We start from the raw sequence: 24,209 nt of genomic DNA on the forward strand, positions 1-24,209 counted from the left end.
CATCAATTGTTTTTTAAATCAATAGTTGTAGATTATAGTAGATAATTAGTATTTCCTCCACATCACTTTGTTAAAGGTGACATATCATGCAAAATGGACTTTTTAATGGTTCTTTACCTGAAATATGTGTCCCTGGCATGTCTACAAACCCCCCGAGAATGAAAAAAATCCATTCTGCCCCTGTTTTGATTTCTCCACCTTTCTGTATGTGTGTGTGAAACGAGCCGTTTCAGACTTCCGTGTTTTTGTTACGTAACAACAATATCCGGTCTGTCACGGAGTCAGAGCTCGGCGCTTGTTCAGTCCATAGACTGTATAAAATAATACTGAATCCCCTCCTCCGTTTTTCATTACCTGCACAAATGTGTGGTAACAAGGAGCTTAGGAGGGAGGCATGCTAGTTGTAGGCTGTCTTAATAAACACAGGTTGGTTTTACTCCCCACGTCTGCAGATTTGAAGATCTAGTGGATGATTTTTATTTATCATGGATAAGTGCTAGCGCTAGTTAGCATAGCTACATAGCTGCAAGTCGTAGCTGTAGCTGTGTAGCAAGACACACGTCTACATACTGACAAATAAAACAACAGGTAACACAAAATCTGTGACCAATCCTTCAGAAAAGGTCCCGCTGCCTTTCTGGCAGAGGTCGGTTTTACTCCCCACGTCTGCAGATTTGAAGATCTAGTGGATGATTTTTATTTATCATGGATAAGTGCTAGCGCTAATTAGCATAGCCACATAGCTACATGTTCATAGCTGTAGCTGTAGCTGTGTACCAAGACACACGTCGATATACTGACAAATAAAACAACAAGAAACACTAAATCTGTGACCAATCCTTCAGAAAGGTCCTGCTACCTTTCTGGCAGAGGTCGGTTTTACTCTCCACGTCTGCAGATTTGAAGATCTAGTGGATTTTTTTTCTATTTATCATGGATAAGTGCTAGCGCTAGTTAGCATAGCCACATAGCTACATGTTGGTCGCTGTGTACCAAGACACACGTTGACATACTGATAAATAAAACAAGAAACACTAAATCTGTGACCAATCCTTCAGAAAGGTCCTGCTACAGGCGCCTCTCCGTCAGGATCAGATTCTGGATCAGATTCAGAGGGTTGAAGTAAAGCTATCTGTGAGCAGTCGTGTATATTCAGCCAACATGTAAACATTAGATCAACGTGCTGGAGAGCCGAGGCACATCCACTTCCTGAGGGGGCGTGGTCAGAGGGAAAACAGAGTGTTCTGAGGAGGGCTGAAGAAGAGGGGTTTACAGGCAGACTAAAATCTGATTTCAAAGTGTTTTTTTGAGCATAAACTTTAAAGACATGTTTTGGGGACCTCTTAGACCAATATATATTGATGAAAAAAGCGTGATATGTCACCTTTAATATTCTTGACTTAAATAACTGAGTTTAGTTGGACTTGCAAACATCTACAAGGTTTGAGCATCACATTTATGCTGTTAGAATCCAGAAATGGTGAGTGTAAACTTATCATGAGCTTTACTGTCATATTAGTCACATATTTTTAGTAAATGCACAAAGCTGAAATATACTTTTCAGCTCCGGGAGATATTCAAAGAAAAGGTTGCTCCTGTACAAATGATTGATGACTTGTGGTCATGTGCTCTAATGTCCTCAAGAGGGCAGCAACTGTCTCTGTTACTCAGCCGTCTGAAGGAAGTGGGTATTTATAAAGGTTCTTGATCCCATCTTCTTTTCTTTTTCACCATTATACAAACTGATACATAACGAGACAAACTGGATTTAACCAGAAAAAGGTTTTGGGTGGGGAGACGAAATGTCAAGTGGCTGAGAAAACTGGCAGGATGAAGTAGTGAGGTGTTTTCATCATTAAAAACTTACAAATGTCATTGGATGTATTTTTTACCTGAATATTAACTCCTTACAGCCACTCCAATGTGAGTGAACACTGATGATAACCAGCTGTACTTTCAGATGCTGCATTAAGCAGCTTTCTACCTTTTATACTCGTAACTCAATCACATTGATTTAATTTTGAAGCCATGAACTCAGTTCAGCTGCAGCCTCCATGGCTCACCTCAGATCAATATGCTGTTTTATTGTGTTAGGTTGAAAAAAACACTGTGCACTCCGGTTCCCTCTGAGCTTCCTGATAGACTCCTTCACCTCTCTGCCTCGTTGTTTGATTTGCCAACACTGAGTCTTTATCATTCTCACAATTGTCAACCTTTCCCTCATGTTTTTCACTGCACGTCTTTCTTTTGAAAGAAATAAAACAGAAACCTAAAAAGACAATGAAAGACCACAGGATGAATCAAACATTCAAACTTCAACACAGATCAGGCATTGACATAGAATTTATTTTAAACAGTGACATTTTATTTAAAGAATTCAAGGTAATTTATACGTCTTTATATTGCAATTCGTCAGCCATGTCTTTGTTTACACAGGGCTTTAATGCAGCAGGGCTTTCTTTTCTGATATTATTGTTTTTCCGCTAGGGACTGTTATCAGACCACACACATACATCCATGCACACAAACACACACACACATGGACACACAATGTTATCAGGCCGAAGGCATCCGATTACCCTGCCTTGGCTACATTAGCACTAAAAGCCGGGCTTCTTATCTGTAATTGTTCATTAGGGAGCTAAACTACTGTGTGTGCGTGCGTGTGTGTGTGTGAGTGTGTGTGGTCTTAAAACAGCAATGCTCTCAGAGAGCATCAGGTCAGAGCCGATATGATGCTGATAAAAACGGCCTTAGGGCATGGACCATGTTCTTGTTTGTTCTGTTTTCCTCCCTTTAAAGAAATCAGGGCTCACCTTTATCAGGTATTGAAAGACTAATTGGCTGTTGCCAACACTCCAAGTGTTGCAGGGATTTTATCCAACTGCATCGGCTTAGATAGTTCACCCAAGCCTTGAAGTCAACAATATAAAGGGACAGAAGCAGCAGTTTACGAGCCACAGACATGTGAACACACTCGTTAGATTTCAAGGCCTCCTGCATCTCTCTTTTTAGTTATTTTCAAATGATGAACATGACTGTATATACAGTACATTACATTTATTCTGCAGAATGATGGATTTGTAGGGTTGTTCTTTGGCACAAATTCTTATAATATCTTTTCTCTAAGTGAAGACGAAGGTTTATTCTGATAAAAGAGGAAACACGCTGGGGCCTAAAACTGATTTAGTTTTTTGTGAGCATCTCCAAAGAAAAAAAGAAAGCCCCAAAAAGCCTTGGTTTGCATAACTTCCACTACTCTTTTGACATTGTTGTTATCATTAGAGTAGATGTGTATTAAAGGGTGTGTTTGTACATTATTGGTGTGTTTAAATCAACCAGTAATTCTCTGCAAAGTAGACTGTACAGGGCTTTCTGCCATGTTCATTAATTCCAAAACTATGCTTCCACAACTGCTCAGTTTAAAGGGAACTGTGAACTGTAATCATATTGTTATAGTTAAGAATGACATGGAGCATCTTGTAAATGGATCAAACCATAGCTAGTTACATTTATTTAGTCCACAGGACAATGATTTTGTTTTTTATTAAGTGTATCTTCCAATCTCTAGCCAGTGCTACATTTTCACAGTAGTTAAAGGTGACCAAGGTATTATGAGGTGAACACGCAGATGAAACAATGCCTGTGTTGTTGATGGTGCAGGTTGATTGGCATTAAAATACCCTTCACTAAGAATCAGTTAACCTGAACACAACAAATGACATCACTGATGTGTGTCGTTAAATGGACCTCTGACCACGCCTAGCTTGCTGTGACGGATTCAGTGGACGCGATCAGAGATTAGACATTATAATACTTCCTCTGTGCCATTTACATAGTTAGTTTAGTTGCTTGGACTGTAACTCCCAGAAATATTTGGAATAACTAAATGTTGTTATTTATAGTCAGTTAAACTAATAGTGACATTTACTGGCTGCTTGAGATCGTGAAATCTTTTTTTTTTAACAAATGCACGTGTGTGTGTAGTAGTGGGATCAGTCCTTAACACAATCAAACACTGTTCAATTGTTTAATATGTTTCTTTTAAGAAATGCCCCCAGTAATCAAACAGAAACTTTACCTTTATCTTCCCCTCAAGTGCTGCAGTACAGTTTTTACATTTCCCTGTTTTGACAGATGTAAGATTTTTTCACAGAGGGGGGAGCAGGAGAGAGCAGGTGAAGAAGTCACACAGAGTTCATGTGAATTTTCTGCTTTGAACTTTATATTTTGGTGGAGTAAAAATATGCTGTTTTTTTTATGGAATCACATTGATCCTTCGCTGTCAACACTTCTCTTTTGTTCTGTTGGCCTCCATCTGCCATCCACACCAACTCCCCCTCGCCCTGCTCGTACCCCTGTCAGTCACACAGCAGTGAGAACTGACTGAATGAGTGTTTTCTATTTCTTGGTTTAACTTTGTTAATGTTTTTAAAGTGGCAGATAAACTTGATGCTACCTCAGTTATAGGCACTATAAGTTTATAATATGACAATGACAGTTTTTAAATATGTTATTTTATATTTTCACTAATGCAAAAAAGTCCAAATGCATCTTCCTCTATCTCTGTTTAAGGTCAGAGTGAGGCAAAAGGTGAGACTCAAACAACGTCAGCATTCAAAACACATTGACATTTATAAAGTTGTGCAGACGTGCAGTGTACTGCTCTCTTCAAGGACTTTTTTCAGGAACCCTGTTCTTTTCCCAACCCTCCCATCTGAGATGTTCTAACCCCGGGCCCATTTAATTCAAGTGACCTGAACTTTACAGTCTTTCTGCTCTGCTCTAATGCTGTATCCAGGCATTGTCTGAACCCATCAATTAATCTGCTTTCAAACACTTTCCTTGAGTCATGGGGGTATGAGCAGTTTGGTTCCCCCCGTTGTGCCAAGGCTCTGTACCAAGCTGAGCCACGGGGACATTCAGATTTTCAGGAGCACTTTGGGCTCTCTTTGATCAGATATTGAACACCAGTTTAGTTCCAGTGTTTTTGGTCAGGAGCAGACATCCTTTGAAGACACAGTTGCACTTGGTGAAGTAGATTGAGAGATAATTGTTGTGACTGAAAAAGAAATATCATGTTGTGCATTGATTGCATGACTACACTGTGCATGTTTTTATTTTTTGGGAACTGAATACACAATGAGGGGAGTGGACATAAGTTTCAAAGCTTAAGATAAAACAGATGAGTTTAAAAAAAATGCCAGTTTAATCTTAGTATCAACACTCTTTGGTTGAAGGCAGGAGATGGGCCAGAGGCGATGACTGTATAGTAGACACATGTAAATAATGCACCTCAAGCAACTCCCATGCATACAGAGCTGGGGAAGCTGTGTGTATTAACAGAGCTGTCAATCATTTCAATCAGATCATTACATTCCTTATTTAGCATCAAAGAGCCAATTAAAACTAATCTTCACAGAACGTGAATAATTGGACATAAACCAGCATGGTGAGAACTTGTTAAAGCGACAGACGCCATGTTTGAAAAAAAAAATAAAAAATTAACATGCATTTTGATTTCATTGTTTGAACCATGTCTTACCTGTTTACATGAACATTGCTGAGTTTATTTACTCAGCTAATCAGTAGGGGGAGCTCTAAATCTTTTGGTTTCACTTTGAGGAACTGTCATGTTGTTTAATCCTTCAAAAATCACACTAGGCGATGCAATTCGATGACCGTTGTGTGGTTCAGCTGCAGAATGATCAGTTCTTACTCCTTTGACTCTGAGGTCATGTCACTGATTTCTTTGAAATGTACACTACAACAGTGTCCGAGCTCTCTTAAATTCACTGTTGGTTCAGTAGTTATATCAAAACAAACTGACCTCTCCTTCTTTGTTCTTTGCCTCCCTTACAGGGTTTGTCCACAGTGTCTGGGATGGTAGAAGAGAGGCCTAGCACCTTGGGCCAGTCTCAGTCAGTCATGACTCTACCCGGGATGTCCCCTCAGGCTGAAAATAAGAAGAGGAGGGCCCCTGCACTGCCCGGGGCCCCGACTCCTTCCATGAGACACACAAACTATGAGAGCTATCAGGTGAGGGGATGACAGAGTTGCACTTGTGTGTTTGTTAGGTCTGGACCCAGCGATGAAATAACACCACAAACAGAGCATTCATTTAGTATTTCAAGTTTGAAAACTGGGTGTAAAGTTGTGGCTCTTGCTGACGTACACATGGTTGAAGCATTAATTCCAACCTGCGGGGCAAACAGAGTCTATTTAAAAAAAAAGAAATCTTTGAAAAGCTCTGTTTCTCTGTGAAACATGAAAACCCTGAGCTCTCAGGACTGACCTGAAGCCTCTGACTCTCTCAGTGTGTTCAATCAGCCGTTCCTGTGGGTGTTTTGACCTGAGTGTCAGCTCCTCTAGGTCAAAGTGGCCTGTATCATCTACTTTAAAGCAACAGCTCCCTGCAGCCTCATTACAGTGTTATGGCAGCATGCTGGGAAATGGGGTTTGGCAATCAGCATCCTTCCTCTCTCCCTCTGATAATAGGTTTTGTTTATTCTGAGGAGGTTGTGTTCTTGATGGATGTTAGGGAGGGAAATTTTGTTCTCAGGACGGCTTTAAAAAACAGCGTTATCCTCTTTAGCTTAATTAAGCTTGCTGAACGTAGAGTGTGAGTGTGCACAAAACATTTCTGGGAAATAGAAAGTTGCTGATGGTGCTGCAATCACTAGCTTGTATCATCTGTTTTACATTATCCTGGAAAAGGTTGACCGAGTTTAACATGTAAAGCAACAAAGATGGGCGGTTATCAACCTTACCTTAGTGAGATGATCTTATCCGTCTATTTAAGTTACTTGTATTAAAGTAAGGTGGATACATAGGGCTAGTTTCAAGTGTCAGCTACAACTGTGAACATGTACTCCCTTGCTGATTCTATATGAACTCAACCGTTCATGCTTGATGTTTGTTATTTGTCTTTTTTCCAGGGCATTGTGTCTCTACTAAGAAGCTTCTTAGCTGCAGTAAACGTTGTCCTACTGATTGTAGTTGTGCAGAGCGAGACAGTAATTTATCTATCCACCTGTCAGATTAAGAGTCACACCAGACACCAGAGCTGAAATTCTGAGACACCACTGAGAGTCACAAGGCCGACTTCACAGAGCAGAAGTCTGGGATGTCATCTGAGGACGTGATGATGACTGTGCTATTAATAGATTCCTCCATCTCACTCTTATGCCTTCTGTGAACTGTTACAAAGTCTCATGTATATTCATGCACGTCCACATATTGCAAGGTCATACTGCAGAGCAGGATAGCTCTCCTGTTTCACCACCTTTCTGTTTCCTATTGTTGTTTTTTAATAAGTATTTGATTTGTTTTTTAAAGAATTATGTGTCCTAAGAAGAACAACAGCACAGCAATAAGGCTAAAAAGTTGGTTTTATGATACTATCGTGAACAGCTGGAAACTGCTTGAGTCATCGCAGGGTATCGTTTCATAAGGACGGCTTATGTGATTAGCCGATGTCATCTGAGGACAAATTAGCACCATGCCTTGCTTGTGTTTGTTGTGTGTGTGATCAGAAAGGATTTCATTTCATGGCAGTGAAGGGTGTCATAGTGGCCAGGTCTTATCAGGAGAGGTTCTCAGGGGCATTGGCATTAAAGAGCTCTGCATGACTTGGATCAGCTGAACAATTGTACGTGTCAAAACACATCAAATCGCAGTTAAAAACCAAGTCCTGCTTTCAAATGTTCATGTAATTTGGCATGGAAGAGAGTCGCCAGAGGCAGTGTGTGTCTACACTGAGGGACATGTTTGCATGTCAGTTGAGGAGTGCATCATCTTAAAAAGTTGAAGCTTGAGGAAAAACAGATGTCACGCAATACTCTTCGAATATTGTGGTTCAGATACAGGTTTGTCAACCAGGGATGGGCTGGAAGTGGGCCAGCTGGCAGGGTAGAGCTCACACATGATTTATAACCTATAATTTCTTTCACTTGTATTTCGTATTTTTATTTGATTTTGCTGACTCAGGATTTTCTTGCACTAAACACTCTGTCAGTTCAGCTCTGAGTGACAGTTTACCTCACCTTATGTAGACTCACTGTACATGTACATACATTGTGAGAATATGTTTGCGTGTGTGTGTGTGTGTGTGTGTGTGTGTGTGTGTATGTGTGTGTGTGTGTGTGTGTGTTTGTGTGTGTGTGTGTGTGTGTTTGTGTGTGTGTGTGTGTGTGTGTGTGTGTGTGTGTGTGTGTGTGTGTGTGTGTGTGAGCTTCAGGAGGATTAGGAACATGATAGCAAGCTATCTGAGGACAGCTCTCTATGAGGACTGCTCTCTTGATAGACTTCCCTCTGTGCAGAATGAGCTTAGGTAGACCACAGATTGTGACTTGCAGGACCCAGTAACAGACATTGACTCTATGATATAAGTTATGAGGATGATAAGATCGTTGTAACGAATCTCAATGCTAAAAATAGCCTCTGGAGGGGCGGGGATCATTAAGGGTGGTGATTTTATTGGATAAACTTCATCAGCAAAACGAGCAGGGACTCCTCATGGTTACAGAGGAAGTGTTGGATCTAATGCAGAGTCACATTTAAGAGCAAGATGATCACATGAAGCACTCCTTATACCACAGTCAGTTTCCTTATGTGAGAGTACCTCACTGACATCAGCTGTTGGAACAATAATAACAGAGCTATTCCCCAAAAAACATCTGAACAGGTTAAACTGGTGCAGAAAAATAAAGAAACTTAGGTTGAATTCACTAAGAATGGCCTGCCACCACTAATCACACCAAGCATTGCGCACTTGTGCATCATTTGCCCCGCTATCTGCTACGTCTCAAGGTCACATTCACAAAGCAAATTGCACTAATGATACAAAAACGCCCACAAGGTATTGCAGCTCTGTGCAGATTGATGGTGTTAAATTCTTTCCACATACACTACCAGTCAAAAGTTTGGAAACACCTTCTCATACAAGGGTTTGTATTTATCTTAATTATTTGAAACACTGTAGATTAATACTGAAGACATCAAAACTATGAAAGAACATATATGGAATTATTTAATGAATCAAAAAGTGTTAAACAAAGCAGAATATGTTTTATATTTTAGATTCTGTAAAGTAGCCCCCTTTTTCCTTCATGACAGCTTTGCACACTCTTGGTATTCTCTCAGTCTGCTTCATGAAGTGGTCTCCTGGAATGGTTTCTAATTAACATGAGCCTTGTCAAGAGTTCATTTGTAGAATGACTTGCCTTCTTAAAGTGTTTAAGAACATCAGTTGTGTTGTTCAGAGGTAGGGTGAGCACACAGCCCTGTATGACTACTGTTGTAATCCATATTACGGCAAAACCAGATCATTTCATAGTTTTGATGTCTTCAGTATTAATCTACAATGTTGAAAATAATTCAAATAAATACAAACCATTGAATGAGAAGGTGTGTCCAAACTTTTGACTGGTAGTGTATGATGAGCTGGACGGAGAGGAAAAGTTACCATTTTAATATTCAGTCTATTATCACAGATGTAACATGAATTTCATTGTTAATATCCAGCGTACTTCCTGAAGTGAGTTTTCAAAAAGCAGCTTGTACCGATAAAAAGAAACAACCCTTCCTAGTGCGTAATGGCACAGCCTGTATGTACAGGCTGATTGATTTAACCCTTTATCATCATAATAATAGTAATATCAAAGTAATTATGACAGACTTTGTGTACAGGCACGTTATTTTCAGGTCATCCAGAGGTGGATGTTTCCATGATCACTGAAAACTTTGTGTGTAACAATGCTCATAATGACTCCACCAAAGTTACCACCAGCTCTCAGCACACTGTAAATATTTCACTGGCGGGGCTGATAGTGCTGATATTTTTTAATTAGGTGTCATTTGTAGTCTGGCATGATTGGCCATGTTGTATATCAACATGCCTTAGCAACGCTCTCTATCTTTTGATAGCAGAATGTTGTTGTGAAGAACAGGCCGTTGCTAACAACGGCTCGGATCACAGCCTCTGGAGGACAGCCTGTAATCATATCAGTCGCTGAAAGAAGTGCGGTTATTTTGACGTTTGAATTGGGAAAACTGGGAAAAGACAGAAACAGCAGAGAAAGGGAGGAAGAGGTTAAAGACACAAAGAATGTAGGCTATGATGGAGAAATCTACAAAATCAAAGAGCACATTGAATAAACACCGAACAGAACACACTAAGGGATACTAAGGACTTATGAATAGAAATAACCCAGACTCAGGTGCAGCGCTGATGTGTGCCGTTTGTTTGACTTTACCATTGGTGCAAATGTTCATTTTTAGCTTATTCCAAGAAGGCTACAGAATTAACTCTTACTATAGACCCAGCTAAGACAGTAACACATTATTTTCAACAAAGGATACATAACCATTTTTTTAATCAACAAAACAATTTCAAAACAATGATTTGTTATAAAATTATTTGTTTATGATGTAAGTAGCCACTAAATAAGCAGGATAATGTAAAATGAGCAGGTGATTCGTGTCACGTCCTGCTCACCCTCTCAGGGTTCTAATCCCCTTTAACCCTTCCTCTCTTATTAATAATGAAAATAATGATGAGAAGAAGAAGAAGAAGAAGAAGAAGAAGAAGAAGAAGAAGAAGAAGAAGAAGAAGAAGAAGAAGAAGAAGAAGAAGAAGAAGAAGAAGAAGAAGAAGAAGAAGAAGAAGAAGAAGAAGAAGAAGAAGAAGAAGAAGAAGAAGAAGAAGAAGAAGAACTTTTTATGGTACTCAAAGTTGCTTTCCAGAAAAAAAACAAAGAAAATGAATAAAACCAGGCAAAGACCGATGTGGTCTTGAGGACAGGACAGTCTTGAGGTGGGTTAGGGTTAGAGTTCCAGAGAGTTGGGGCAGCAATGGCAAGCTCTGTCCCCCAAGGTGCGGTGCTTGGTCTTGGTGGTAGGGGATAGTAGATTAGAATCTGATGATCTGAGGCGGCGAGATGGGGAGTGACGTTTGAGGAGGTCGGTCGGGTATGAGGGGGCGAGGTTATTGAGGGCTTTGTAGGTGATGAGCAGGATCTTGAAGTGGACTCTCTGCCGTATGGGGAGCCAGTGGAGGTGCTGAAGGATGGGTGTGATGTGGGCTCTGGAGAGGGAGTGGGTGAGTAACCGGGCAGCTGAGTTCTGGACATATTGTAGTTTCTGGAGGTCGGTGGAAGGAAGGCCGTAAAGAATGCTGTTGCAGTAGTCGAGTCTGGAGGTTATGAAGGCGTAGATGAGTGTTTCGGCAGCAGAGGATTTGCATACCTTTATTCTTACGTTGTTGGAGGGATCATCTCTTTCACTCTGTCAATGTCAGGGTGTTGACACAACTCTAACACCTCTTTTCAAGATCTTGTTTCATGTAAAGTAATGAAAGTAGATCTTTGACCTTTTCCATGTCTGATGGAGAAGTTGCTATTTACAGTAGTGAGAATGGGACTAGCAGCAGCACTAAAACCAGATGACACAGCACTCCAGGAGGACTGTAAAGTCATACTTCACTGTAGGAGAGTCAGATCCAGTATCGTGAAGGCAGAGAAGTTTACTGCTTTGTTTCTTCAGCTGAACAATCAACAGGCTGTGTCTGTCTGTGTGAGAGCAGCACTGAGTCAAATTATGTTTTGGAACATTGAGTTCGGAGAAACACAGCAGTGATAGGCTATCTGTTATTGTGGTTTGGAAAGGAAGCCACGTCTACACGACCTATTGTGATAAAGCAGTTCAGAGAAGTTGAGCTTTGTGCTCCGCTGCACAGCAACAGAAGGTGCTTCTGGTGGAAGTGCATTTTCGCCCCTGTTTTTATGAGTGCAGGACTGAAAGATAAACACAGAACAACTGGAGCAATGAATAAGAGAAGGGATTATTAGCTAAAGAGGGAAAGGGAGTGACTCAGAGGATCATGGGCAGCAGCAGAAAGTGAGTGTAAGGTATCATCAGGCCTCACATGGCTTTACAGGCTTTACATGTGTGCGTTCGGGGTTGTGCAACATTAACAATGTATTAGCTTTGGGATTTTGTTTCCAGAAGTCAGGACAGCATGAAATCTGGTTGGCACACCCTCACCTTACAGGAGGAGGACTAGGTAAAGGGAACAAGGGAAAAGTTCAACAGAGGACAAGCAGCCGTAAAGGGCAGGAGGTGAAGAAGTGAAAAGATCGATGAGGAGAAGAGTCTGCAAATGTTCTTAAAAGTATTCCCTCCAGCTAAATATAGACGTTAACTTTTCCCGTGCTTTCACTGCTCCCATTTTTCAGATATACTGACAGATTTGGATTCCTCTATGAATGGCTTTCTAGGTGAGCTTCAAAGTATAAAATGATCAAACATTCACTGAAACTACTTAGAAATTAGGTGACATGCAGAGTTACGTGTTTGTAGACAACTTTGGAAAAAATGATTTAAAATGGAGCCAATGAAGCAAGCCAAGGGGGGAAAGTCATAACTCACATCACATCTGTTTGCACAGGGAAGTGAGTCCTGATGGAGGAATCAAACCGTGGTGAATGTCACAGAAGAGAACAAATGAACCATGGGAACAGAAACAATGCTGCAACTGCGTGAGATTATAACTTTTGAGGAAACCGGTTGTCACATCAGACAGACAAAGAGTCTCCAAAGAGGATTGTGACATTGTTATGAGATGCTGGTTTGAATTTAAACAGGGCCGTTTGAAACTCTATACAGGACAGAAGCTAAGTTTGATAGAGTTATAGTCTCCTTTTCCATCATGGAGTGGACTGGTTTTTGTGCATGCTGCATTCCTGCACGGTCCGTGCAGCTTCTTGATTGATTGAGCTGGCTACGTTTTTCTTCCTGATGATCCGTCACTCTGCGAAAAATAAGAGAGCTGGCAGCAGGTGGAGGCTTGTTTTTCACAGCCATCCATCAGCCCCATAGTTGCCCATAACGATAGTTCATTTTAATCTGCACTAATGTACTGCTCTTGTTTAATCAACCAGACAAAACACAGGTTTCTACTAGATCATGGGTTCAGGTTTGAGCACTCCTGCAAGGGTTTTTCTTTCTTTCTGTCTCTGCTCTGGTTTTGCTCTTCTTCAGCTTTTTTGTTTCTCCCTCTTGATATCAGATTGTCTTTTGTTCCACACCCTTTGTTTTGTCCTTTGAACAACACTTGTGGTCCGGTCACAGCTTCACTCAACAAAAACACCCTCCACTTAACAGCATAAACAAAGACGGTCAGCCGTACTGCTGTAGTGTTTCATTGCTCTTAGTCCCCGTTGGATTTGTGGTTTATCGGGCTTGGCTTCGTTCAGATAAAAATCTGTGTGAGAGTGAGATGGCAAAACAAAGCAGGATGAAAGAAAAGCAGTGAAAAGACAGAAAAAAGGGAAGGTAGCCTGGGTGTTCCTCTTGTGAGATGTCAATTGAGGTTTGGCTGGACGTAGAGACGGATGTTTACTCATTTGCCACATGTTCCACAGTATCTCTTCTCATACTCTGAGAGGACAAAACAGCTCTTTTTGAATCAGTTAGAAGCAGATCAAAAAAGGGGGCTACTACTGCCAAAGCATACAGGCGGCTCTTGGTATGTTCTTCTCTCAGCCTACAGCTGATAGCAGCAGCTGCTCAGGCTGTAGTAGGACAATGTACATTTTGCATACTAAGGATCGATGATTGCCAGTCCTCTCAAAACTATAACAGATGAACAGGATGTACTGAATTTTTCAGGTTTATCTGAATGTAGTTTATCTGAATGAGTCGTGAATTTAATTTAATTTGAGTTGATTAGGACAATGCACATTAATCAACATTTCAACAGTATGCCTCAATGTAAATATGCCGGAATAGCTAAATTTCATCCATGGTCCTAAAGCAGGTACTCACATAAAACATAAAACAACAAGATTTAAAATTACAGGATGTCACAAGACAATTTACAGGACACTACATGAGCTGACTTACAAATACATTTTACATACGAAGCATACCTTTTTTTTTTTTTTAAAACCATGTTTTTATTAAGATTTTCGGAAAGTTTTACAGAGTATAAAGAATAAAGTCAGACAAAACAAACAAACAAACAAACAAACAAACAAAGCAGGGCTTACAATGCAGGACATATGCTACATGCCATCACTAGCACAATATTTCTTAGAGGTGACATATCACGCTTTTTTCATCAATATATATTGGTCTAAGAGGTCCCCAAAACATGTCTTTAAAGTTTATGCTCAAAAAACCACTTTGAAATCAGATTTTGGTCTGCCTGAAGAACCCTCTTCTTCAGTCCTCCTCAGAACACTCTGTTTTCTCTCTGACCACGCCACCTCCGGAAGTGGATGTGCCTCGGCTCTCCAGCACGTTGATCTAATGTTTACATGTTGGCTGAATATACACGGCTGCTCAGAGATCACGTTACTTCAACCCTCTGAATCTGATCCAGAATCTGATCCTGACGGAGAGGTGCCTGTAGCAGGACCTTTCTGAAGGATTGGTCATAGATTTAGTGTTTCTTGTTGTTTTATTTATCAGTATGTAGACGTGTGTCTTGGTACACAGCTACAGCTACAGCTATGAACATGTAGCTATGTGGCTATGCTAACTAGCGCTAGCACTTATCCATGACAAATAAAAATCATCCACTAGATCTTCAAATCTAGACGTGTGGAGTAAAACCGACCTCTGCCAGAAAGGCAGCGGGACCTTTTCTGAAGGATTGGTCACAGATTTAGTGTTTCTTGTTGTTTTATTTGTCAGTATGTTGACGTGTGTCTTGGTACACAGCTACAGCTAGCATGTAGCTATGTAGCTATGCTAACTAGCTCTAGCACTTATCCATGATAAATAAAAATCCTCCACTAGATCTTCAAATCTGCAGACGTGGGGAGTAAAACCGAACTTTGTGTTTATTAAGACAGCCTACAACTAGCATGCCTCCCTCCTAAGCTCCTTGTTACCACACATTTGTGCAGGTAATGAAAAACTGGGGAGGGATTCAGTATTATTTTATACAGTCTATGGGCTGAACAAGCTCCGAGCTCTGACTCCGTGACAGACCGGATATTGTTGTGACGTAACAAAAACACAGAAGTCTGAAACGGCTCGTTTCACACACATTTACAGAAAGGTGGAGAAATCAGAACAGGGGCAGAATGGATTTTTTTCATTCCCGGGGGGTTTGTAGACATGCCAGGGACACATATTTCAGGTAAAGAACCATTAAAAAGTCCATTATGCATGATATGTCACCTTTAAGACAAATGTTTAAAGAGAGGTAAGCAGTGAGCAGTAAAATCAGTCACTGTCTGGGAACTCTGTCCAATCGATCAAGATAATCAGAAAAAAGGCTTCCAGTTGTTGAAAAATTTGGTAAGATTGCCCATCATGCCATATCGGATTTTCTCCATGTGCAGCACACAGGTGAGGTCAGATAGCCAGGTCTTGAACTGGGGCACAGTGTCAGACTTCCAGAGATTTAATATCATTTTCTTAGCAATTACCAAACCATACATGATAGTGCTCTGCACAGAGAGACTTTGATTATATAAAGATGAAGAATACCCAAATAATGCTATCTCAGGGTCCGGTTTGAACACACAGCCATACATTCCAGAAAACCAGTTGAATATCTCACACCAAAAGGTATACAGCCCTGGACATGTCCAAAAAAGGTGGGCCAGGGAGCCCTCAGCAGACTTACAGCTTGGGAAAAATCCCATGCAATTAGGATTTCAAATAATTCAAATAATGGAGCCTGTGTATTACTTTAAATTGAATTAACTGGTGACGAAGCGTACACTTTTGTGACATTATAAAAACAGGATGGAAGGTGAGTCCAAAGCACTCGGGAACGGGCATCAAATGAGGAAACAGATATTCATGTGTACATGACTGGTTTGATTTTAACCTATACGAATGACTGATGGAGTGTGAGTGTAAAGTTGAATCCTATTATTTTAGTTTTTGACACACATTTAGTAGTTTTAAAAATCTTTACTCTGACAGTGTTCTTAAATGTTACCATTCCATACACAGGCATCTTACAAAATGAATAATAGTGATATTACTGTACAAAGTGTCCTGGGCGCTGTTATGTCTACTTGGTGTGGTGTACTGTAGATTGTCGCTGTAAGCCCTCATTTCTTATGCACTGACCTTAAAGATTGTGGAATTGTGAGTAAGGGGCCTGGAATAAGGGGACATGTCACCCTGCCATGCTATGTATGTGGGACAGGATCTATTTGCACTTAAAGCTGTCAAAACATCTTGTGTATGAAACCAACCAGGACAGATGGGACAAACAAATGAGGCGTATGTATGTTTGTGTTCCCCTCAAACGCTTTGTGGCTGCATCTGGATGTGTGATGAGCATGTGTGGTCGAGCCTGTTAGTGTAATTATGTGTACTTTGTTGTGAGAGTGAGTTAAAAGTCCCCTAAACATGTGTGGACTCACAGCACACAGTGGGAATATACTGAAAGGTACTGTTGATTTGTAGACACACATGACATATACTGCAGATTTATCATGAGCACTTTTTATTCTTTCTTTTTATAATTTTCAGCTTCAGACACATTAAAATGAAGTGTCTGTAAACTCAGTAGAAGCTAAAACACTGCTTCTTTTAAATGACTGGCAAACATACAGTAGATAAGTTGTAGCTTGTGATGTTTCTTTCATTTTTGTCATCGAGTCCCATTCCCATACCCAGTATTTATTCTATCTAGCATATAAGAGTTAAGTAAATAGATGGCAAATAAATTAATTCAACAGAAATGTTGTCATAAAGAACTTTGTCAAAGTTATTTGTCCAGAATATTCCTCTTTACTTTAACCCAAGCGGCAACCTCCGGTCTCAAAATATGAAGCCCATGCAGAAGTGTTATAATCTGCAGTTCATCGAGCATCCGCTTGAGGCTGGCTGCAGAAACACCAGAAACCACATACACACCAATTCAAAGAGATGATCTTTACAGCAGAAATAAACATGTTTACAGCATGGTTCAAAAAACAGCTTGGGTTTACATAGCTCATTTCTTTATCGGCACACACTGTACGGGGGGGAATTTTTTTTCAACGCAACTGTTCAGAAGATATTAAGATTACAAGTTTTTGACCATATAAGGACATAACTGACTTGATTGACAGGCGGGAACACATAGCTGTTGGCTTGGAGGCTCAAAGCCCGCCTCTTTACTTGAAAGAAATGTATTTTATCGGAATAAACCCCTTGAGATGTTCCATCTCATTTTAGAGGGGGTCCCCAAACTACTTCACACTAAGTTTAGTTGAGTTCAGCATTTCCCATATGGCTCCCGCCGACTATTGGCTTCAAAACAGCGCTTCAGGAACAGATGGGTGACGTCACGGATACTAGGTCCATTATTTATACAGTCTATGCTTTAACCCCACAGGTGTAAAGTTGTGTGCATGTTATTTAAAGCTTGTGTATTGTGCATTTGTTTCCATTTATTGCCACTTTTAATATTTCTGTCTTCATTACCTGCCTAGAGTCTTTAGACATGGATTAGCATTCTAGCTAACTGTCATGATGTCGTCACTTTAAGACTGGAGCTGATGTTCATTGTTGTCTGTCTTTATCAAATACACGATCACATAAATATGTAAGTCTGCAGGGCTTGGAGCCAATGTCACAAAGCAAACAAACACCAGGCTGTCTGGTTATGCACATTGACTCCCCAGAACACATGTTCTCATCTGAAGTGTTAAAGATACACCTATATAAGAGCCAAGAGTGTTTTGTTGCAAGGTATATTAACCCCCCCCCCCCCCCCCCCCCCCCCCTTATGAATTGACAGCCAAAACCTGAATTATTTTGTGCTATTTATTTTTAGTGCTGTTTTGAGGACAATCGTCGGAGGGAGCCATATTGCTGCTGTCGATCGATTGTGAGGTAAAGAGGCGGGCTTTGAGCCTCCTAGCCAACAGCTACAGTGTTCCCCCCTGTCAATCAAGTCAGCTTTGCCTCTCATTGGAAGACTCTTAATCTAAATATCTTCAAAATTATTGCGTTAGAAAAAAATGCACCTCCCTTACAGTGTGATCCAATCGAGAAATGAGCTATCCAGACTACACTCGTCTTTTGTACCAGGCTGTAAACATGTTTATTTCTGCTGTAAAGATTAAGTACTTCCGGAGCCAGCCTCAAGTGGATCCTCGATGAACTGCAGTTTTTAGCACTTCCGCATTGGACTCATGTTTTTAGACCTGAGGTTGCGGCTTGGGAAATGCACGAGTGCTTGCTTTTAGGCTTAACCAGGGTAAATCTGTTAGATGTTTTCTTTCTACTTGCACCACTGAACAGCTGTAGTGGCTATGAACTAACTCATGTTCAGTGTTGTACCACTGTATGTATAGCCTACCAGCTTTAACGGTTAGTTTTTAAGATTACTACTTTGTTACCTACAGACACAAACCTAAGCAGAGTTCAACCTGTTGCTGCTACAAGGTCACCCTTTTTTTCAAAATGTACTTCATATGTAAACATATGAGAAGTGGAAGAAAACATCAAACTTTAGTGGGTTAGTAGGACAAAATAGACAACAAAGGAACTGGGTCAATCATGCATCTCCTTATCCTTAGCTAGCCTCCTCTCTAGCTCCCCAGCCCCTCCCCCCAAGAACACATTGTTACAACTTTGACATAAAACTATTTTCATAATGCATCCCACATGCACACACATGTTCATTATAACACACACACACAGACACACACACACACACACACAGACACACACACACACACACACAGACACACACACACACACACACACACACACACACACACACACACACACACACACACACACACACACACACACACACACATATATACATGCACAAACATGCTAACTGTCTTCCAGCCTACTGTTTGAATGTTTTTGACCTCGATGCTCTTACAGCGTTGAGAGTTCAGCTGCTATTATTGTCACTGACATGCACACACATACACACACAACATACATGAATGTACTCATGCATACTGACATGCACAAGCACATACATATACAGCCTCACCACCCCCCAATCTCTCTCTCACACACACACATACATACTCCATTTCACATTCCACATTAGCGCTGTAATGTTGCTCTGTCTCGAAGCCCCTCACCCATCAAGAGTCCTTCGAAACAACTGATGAATGGTCACGCAACAGGTTGCAGCCTCCATGGGTGGCCCTATCTGATCAACATGCTCCAACATGGGGCCCTTCGCCTCTCAACCATGTAGTGGAAAATTTAATGAACACACCAGACTGTCCTGGCATGGCCTTCTGTGTGCTTTTGTATGAAGGAGCATTCCCTTTAAAAATTAACCCATGTCCACATGTTTTGTTCCTTAATCGTTTTTTAATCTGGGGCCTCTCCAAACCCAAACAAGCAGAGGAAAATCTGAATGTCTTAAAACAAAGAAGCATGCAAAGGAAGATAATTACATGTCAGGATGTGCTCATTGTGATTGGTGCAGTGCTTTGTCCTGATGAGAGGAATGTGTTTGTTTCAGTTATAACAGATCAAGGCAAGACCCATTTATTGGAGGAAAACAATGGCTGTTATCAGATTCAATATTTTTGTTTTGTTTTTTGGAGTTTCTGGTGAACAAACATGGAAGTCGGTGAATTGGACGATGTCTGAGGAAGTTTCTGCGTCCTTTCCCCAATCAGAAATAAAAACAGACTTGGTTACTTGCTTTTTGCATTTCTTAAAGTGAGACTGTGTGCAGATACATGTTGAGGAAGGTCTACACTTATTTCAGCCCCTCATATTCCAATATTTATTACAGTGGAATATGTTTTTTTGAATGTGGCTCAACTTGTTGACTGTATATCTTTGTCCTGTAAGGATTGTGATGATTTTATTTTTATGTTTTTTTATTTATTCAACATTTATCTAGCCGGGTCAGTCCCATCCAATTCAGAGATCTCTTTTTCAAGGGAGACCTGGCCGATAGCACCGACACAAAGTTTCAACCAAAAAACCCCAAAACTGTCAGACTCGGAAGAAAAAAAAAATCTAAACAATCTACAAAAATTACAGAAAGACTGGATTCCAGACTTTTCACCAAGGCTTTCAAAAACTTTCAGGGAAAATAAGTTTTGCAATTTAGAATTGCACTGTAGACTGTTTCAAGCAAAAGGTGCAGAAAACCTCAAACCTTTCTCTGCAACTCAATTTGGACTTTGGGAAAGACAAATCGTGACATATCCTACAAACAAAGATTCAGTCATCCAAGATTTGAAAAGAGGAGAAGTAGTTCCCAGAAAAGCTTTATAAATGAAGGTGGACCAATACGTGAGCTGTCGTGTACTTAAAGCAGCCCAATTGACTGTAGAGTACAAAGTCCAGTGGTGGTTAAGAAAACCAGTTTATTGTATATTTCAGTGCACTGTGATACACATTGCTCAGCATATCAAGACTGAGCAGAAGCATTCATGTGCAACACATCAGCATAACCAAGGACAGGTAAAAAGGTAGACTCCAGTAGTTCAGTTTGACATAAAATGACAAGCAAGGCTTGTTTTATTCTATAATCTTAATAAAAGCTCCAGGTCTTTAGGAACAGTGAATGTGCCCCTAAAATGTGAGTATCAATTAAAACCCTGAGGTAAGAAAAGGTAGAAAGATAACAAATCAAAGCTGCTTTTGTATCAGTGAACCCAAACAAAAATAGGTGGATGTTATCATCCCACCTTCTTTAGTTTTACACTGTGCAAGGAACCATGAAAGAACTATTTTTTGTTGAACCCATCACTCACATATTTGCTCTGATTTCATTCCACTTTGTTTCTGCTTATGATTTGATGCATCATGTACTTACAGTGTCAGGACCCAATGCTTTGGCTGTGCTTTGCTTTGTTGTGACTGGACTTGTAATGTCATGACACAAGGTTGACATGAGACATGAGTGAAAAGCATCCAACTTGCCTCTAGTTAGATGTGAAGAACAAGGATATCTTCACTTAACGATATCCTTCTTTGTGCAACATTCAAGTTTGGGAAACAGCTGCAGATGTCAAATCTGTGAACAGTACACCTAAACACAGTGCATCCATAATCATATTACACAGTCAGCTGAACTTAATGTACAGTGTGACCTTGAATGAAGTATAATAAAGAGTCTTGAGTCTTGGCTTCAGTCTCTAACCATCTTAAGTACATGCTGCGTTCCCCGTCATGGCGCCAATAAGCCCATGAGAGCCACACACACACTTAACCCAACAACCCTTAACAACTCCCTGATCCATACACCTCGGCTTGGCCTGAGATGTGAGATATAGTCTTCCTTCTTATGTGTGTTGTTGAGTTGTGTGCCTATATGAGAGTGAGTAAATGCACAGTCACACAGAAAAGTTTGTGTTAGTGTGTGTTTGTAATGGCCACAGCTCTTTCTTTTTTTTTACATAGCAGGGCTTGGCTGCAGTCTTATGTTTCACTGTGTAAGTAACACACACATAAACATACACACAAAAGCACACACACATCTATCTTCTTGGGCAAGTCAGTCATCCATTTCAGCTTCAACTTTGGCCCACATCCACTGGTATGTCCGTATTCGTGTATGTATGAATGCCAGAGAGGGAGAGAAGCGGGAGACCCAGGAAGAGAAAGACAACCAGTTGGGGGGCCATTGGGATTTCCATAGCATGCCATGCACTGAGTTCACTGAGTTCACATGTGTGAACCCATTTCGCCTGCAGTAAGGCAAGGTGGTCTGATCTCTCTCTTGTCCTGCTGCATGATGCAACACTACACGCAGCTCCGGGCATGTTCTCTGTCGAGTTTCAGAGTCAAGAAAAGGTTGAACCTCGCTGCAGTAATTGGGATTTTTAAGAAATAAGGCCATGTGCACTGTTGAAACCTGCCCATGGCACTTTTAAGTTGATTCTTAGAAATCTGAGCGAACAGAGAGTGAGATCAACTTTCACAGGAGGGTGTGAATGATCTCATGGCCCAGTGGAATAAAACAGAGAATTTCCCTCTAATTAGTTTGTAAATGATTCATAGTTTTATCCCATCTGCTATCTTTTCGATTCCTCCCTGTCTTTCTCCGTATTAGTATTATGAAACAGCTGTTGACAGATTTCTGTTGAACAATGAATGACACATGATATCATTTTACTTCTTCCCTGTCATTAAGTTCTTACCTAAGTGACTTCAGTCTTACCTTGCCAATACTTTTGTCTGATTTGAATTGACAGAGTGGTGGAGACACAGTTGAAACATGACATGTTCTTGTTTTGTGTTTGCACACATACTGAAGAAATTACATCATTTTGCTAATAGGTGCTGCAACTTGGCTGTCACTTCACCCCTGAAGTGATCCCCATTCAGTTTTGAAGTAATTCAGCTGGACAGCGTAACCTTTGAATAAAGTCTCTTTGAAGAATGGTAGAAAAAATACAGTAAAATACACAAACAGTTTCAGTATGTGCTATCACAATATCACTGCAACACTGTATCACTGCCAGACGTTATATGTCATGTTGTAGGACAATTTGAAAGGAATGTTGGCACCCTGATGGTTTCGAGGACTCAGACGCCTGCCAGAACTTCACTTGATTTAATTACTCAGTTGTAAACTCTGCGTCAGTCCTGGAAGACAGGCTGATTTATGCTCAGACCACACACACATGCACACACATGCACAAGGTGCTCACATTAATTAACTTTCTACTGTCTCTCCATTGCTTCTCTTTCTCTTCCATCAGATGGGCCTCGGCTCAGAAAGCCAGCAGAGGAAAAGAAAGGCTCCAGCCCCTCCTCCCACTCCGTCCTCCATCACCCCAGGCTCTGAGGACTCTTCACCCTCTGCAGCTCCCACCCCTGACAGCCCTGCCTCTGAAAAACCAACCCCAGTCTTCCATACTAAAGTGGTACAGTCAACTACAATCTCTTCTTCTACCGTGGTAACACAAACAGTGAAACCAGCCCCCCCGAAAACAGCAGAACCGCCTCTACCTGTGGATGCCGTAACCCCAACCCCCAGCTCCCCGACCCCGAGCAGCAGCACCACAGACAGCCTGCCCATCCAGGATTCAAGCTCAGAACTCAGCCACAGCCTCGATGACTCAGACCCTGACTTTGACCAGGCCAGCACCCTCACCAGCAGCACAGCCAGCGGGTCGGCAAGGGTCCAGCACTCTGCTAAAAGCTCCAGTAAGAAGATGGAGGAATCAGAAAAGATCAGCAGTGTCAAAGTCAATCAAGACACTACGTCAGCCAGCAGCTCCAGGTCGGAGACTGAGTCGGCCCTTAACCTGAAACTGGATGAAGTTGAGAACCAGAGACACAGCGCAATGGGTAAATGTCTACAAAATGACACATGACACTCAAAGACCAGCATCTTCTACACTTACTCAGAACTTAATCTTGACTTAAAGCATCTGGCATATTCCACATTAGAGTACACAATCTATCTCTACTCATTAAAGAAATGAAAGTTAGCTGTTGATCTGTGAACTCTCTCAGCCATGGTAAACTCTCAGTGAGTTAGAGTTGTGTGACAGTCTGATGTTGCCTGTAGAGCTTTCTTTACCTTTTTAGAAAGTGACTGAATGTCTGCCCTGAAGAGCTGAACTGTCACACTGCTGCAACATCTGAAACTTAAACTGTCAAGAGTGACGCACGTAACCTGGTGAAAGTGTGTGTGTGTGAGAGAGAGTGTGTGTGTGTTTAAGAGAGAGTGTGTGTGTACTCGTCATGGCTGAAGTGCATAAACTAGAGGATCTGGTTTTCATCATAACTCATGAGACAATACAGTCCTTGTCTTTCGCCTACGCTTATCAATCCCTTACTTTCTTATCTCTCTCTCCTTTTTCCTCTTTCACTCTCTCCATCCCCCTCTCTCTCTCTCTCTCTCTCTCTCTCTCTCTCTCTCTCTCTCTCTCTCTCTGTCTCTCTCTCTCCTTCTCTCTCTCTGATATGCATGCAACTGCTTGCATCAACCTTCAAAGCTGGCAGATGCAAAGACAGACGGATCCATCATAGATTTAAACAGAATCTACTTGAACTTTTGCTGGCCTCGTATTGATCTTTATATAACCTCGATCTTTTTCCCTGTAGCAACGAGAGATTGCAACGAGCAGGCCGTCGTGTCTGACGGGCAGAGATGAGAGAGCCACAGACCTCAGAGAAGGGATGAGAAAGGTGACGGTAGCAGAATAGAGTTCAGAGGAAAGAGCATGGGAAGGTTTTGGCAGCTGGATGACAGGGAGGCAAGGTGGAAACAAGGGGACTAGGGGGGTTTA

At 41.1% G+C, this 24,209-nt stretch overlaps 1 protein-coding gene across 7 annotated transcripts in view; it reads left to right on the forward strand.

Annotated features, from left to right (window-relative positions):
* The window catches only part of cobl (cordon-bleu WH2 repeat protein), a 71,491-nt gene that overhangs the window by 31,142 nt on the left and 16,140 nt on the right, over positions 1–24,209 (forward strand). For all 7 annotated transcript variants that reach the window (XM_034698586.1, XM_034698583.1, XM_034698587.1 and 4 more), the window contains 2 exons: positions 5,863–6,039; positions 22,671–23,262. In XM_034698586.1, coding sequence (XP_034554477.1) covers positions 5,863–6,039; positions 22,671–23,262 — 769 coding nt within the window. The remainder of the gene's footprint in view (positions 1–5,862; positions 6,040–22,670; positions 23,263–24,209) is intronic.

Source organism: Notolabrus celidotus, chromosome 12 (assembly GCF_009762535.1).
Source record: "Notolabrus celidotus isolate fNotCel1 chromosome 12, fNotCel1.pri, whole genome shotgun sequence".
NCBI lineage: Eukaryota > Metazoa > Chordata > Actinopteri > Labriformes > Labridae > Notolabrus > Notolabrus celidotus.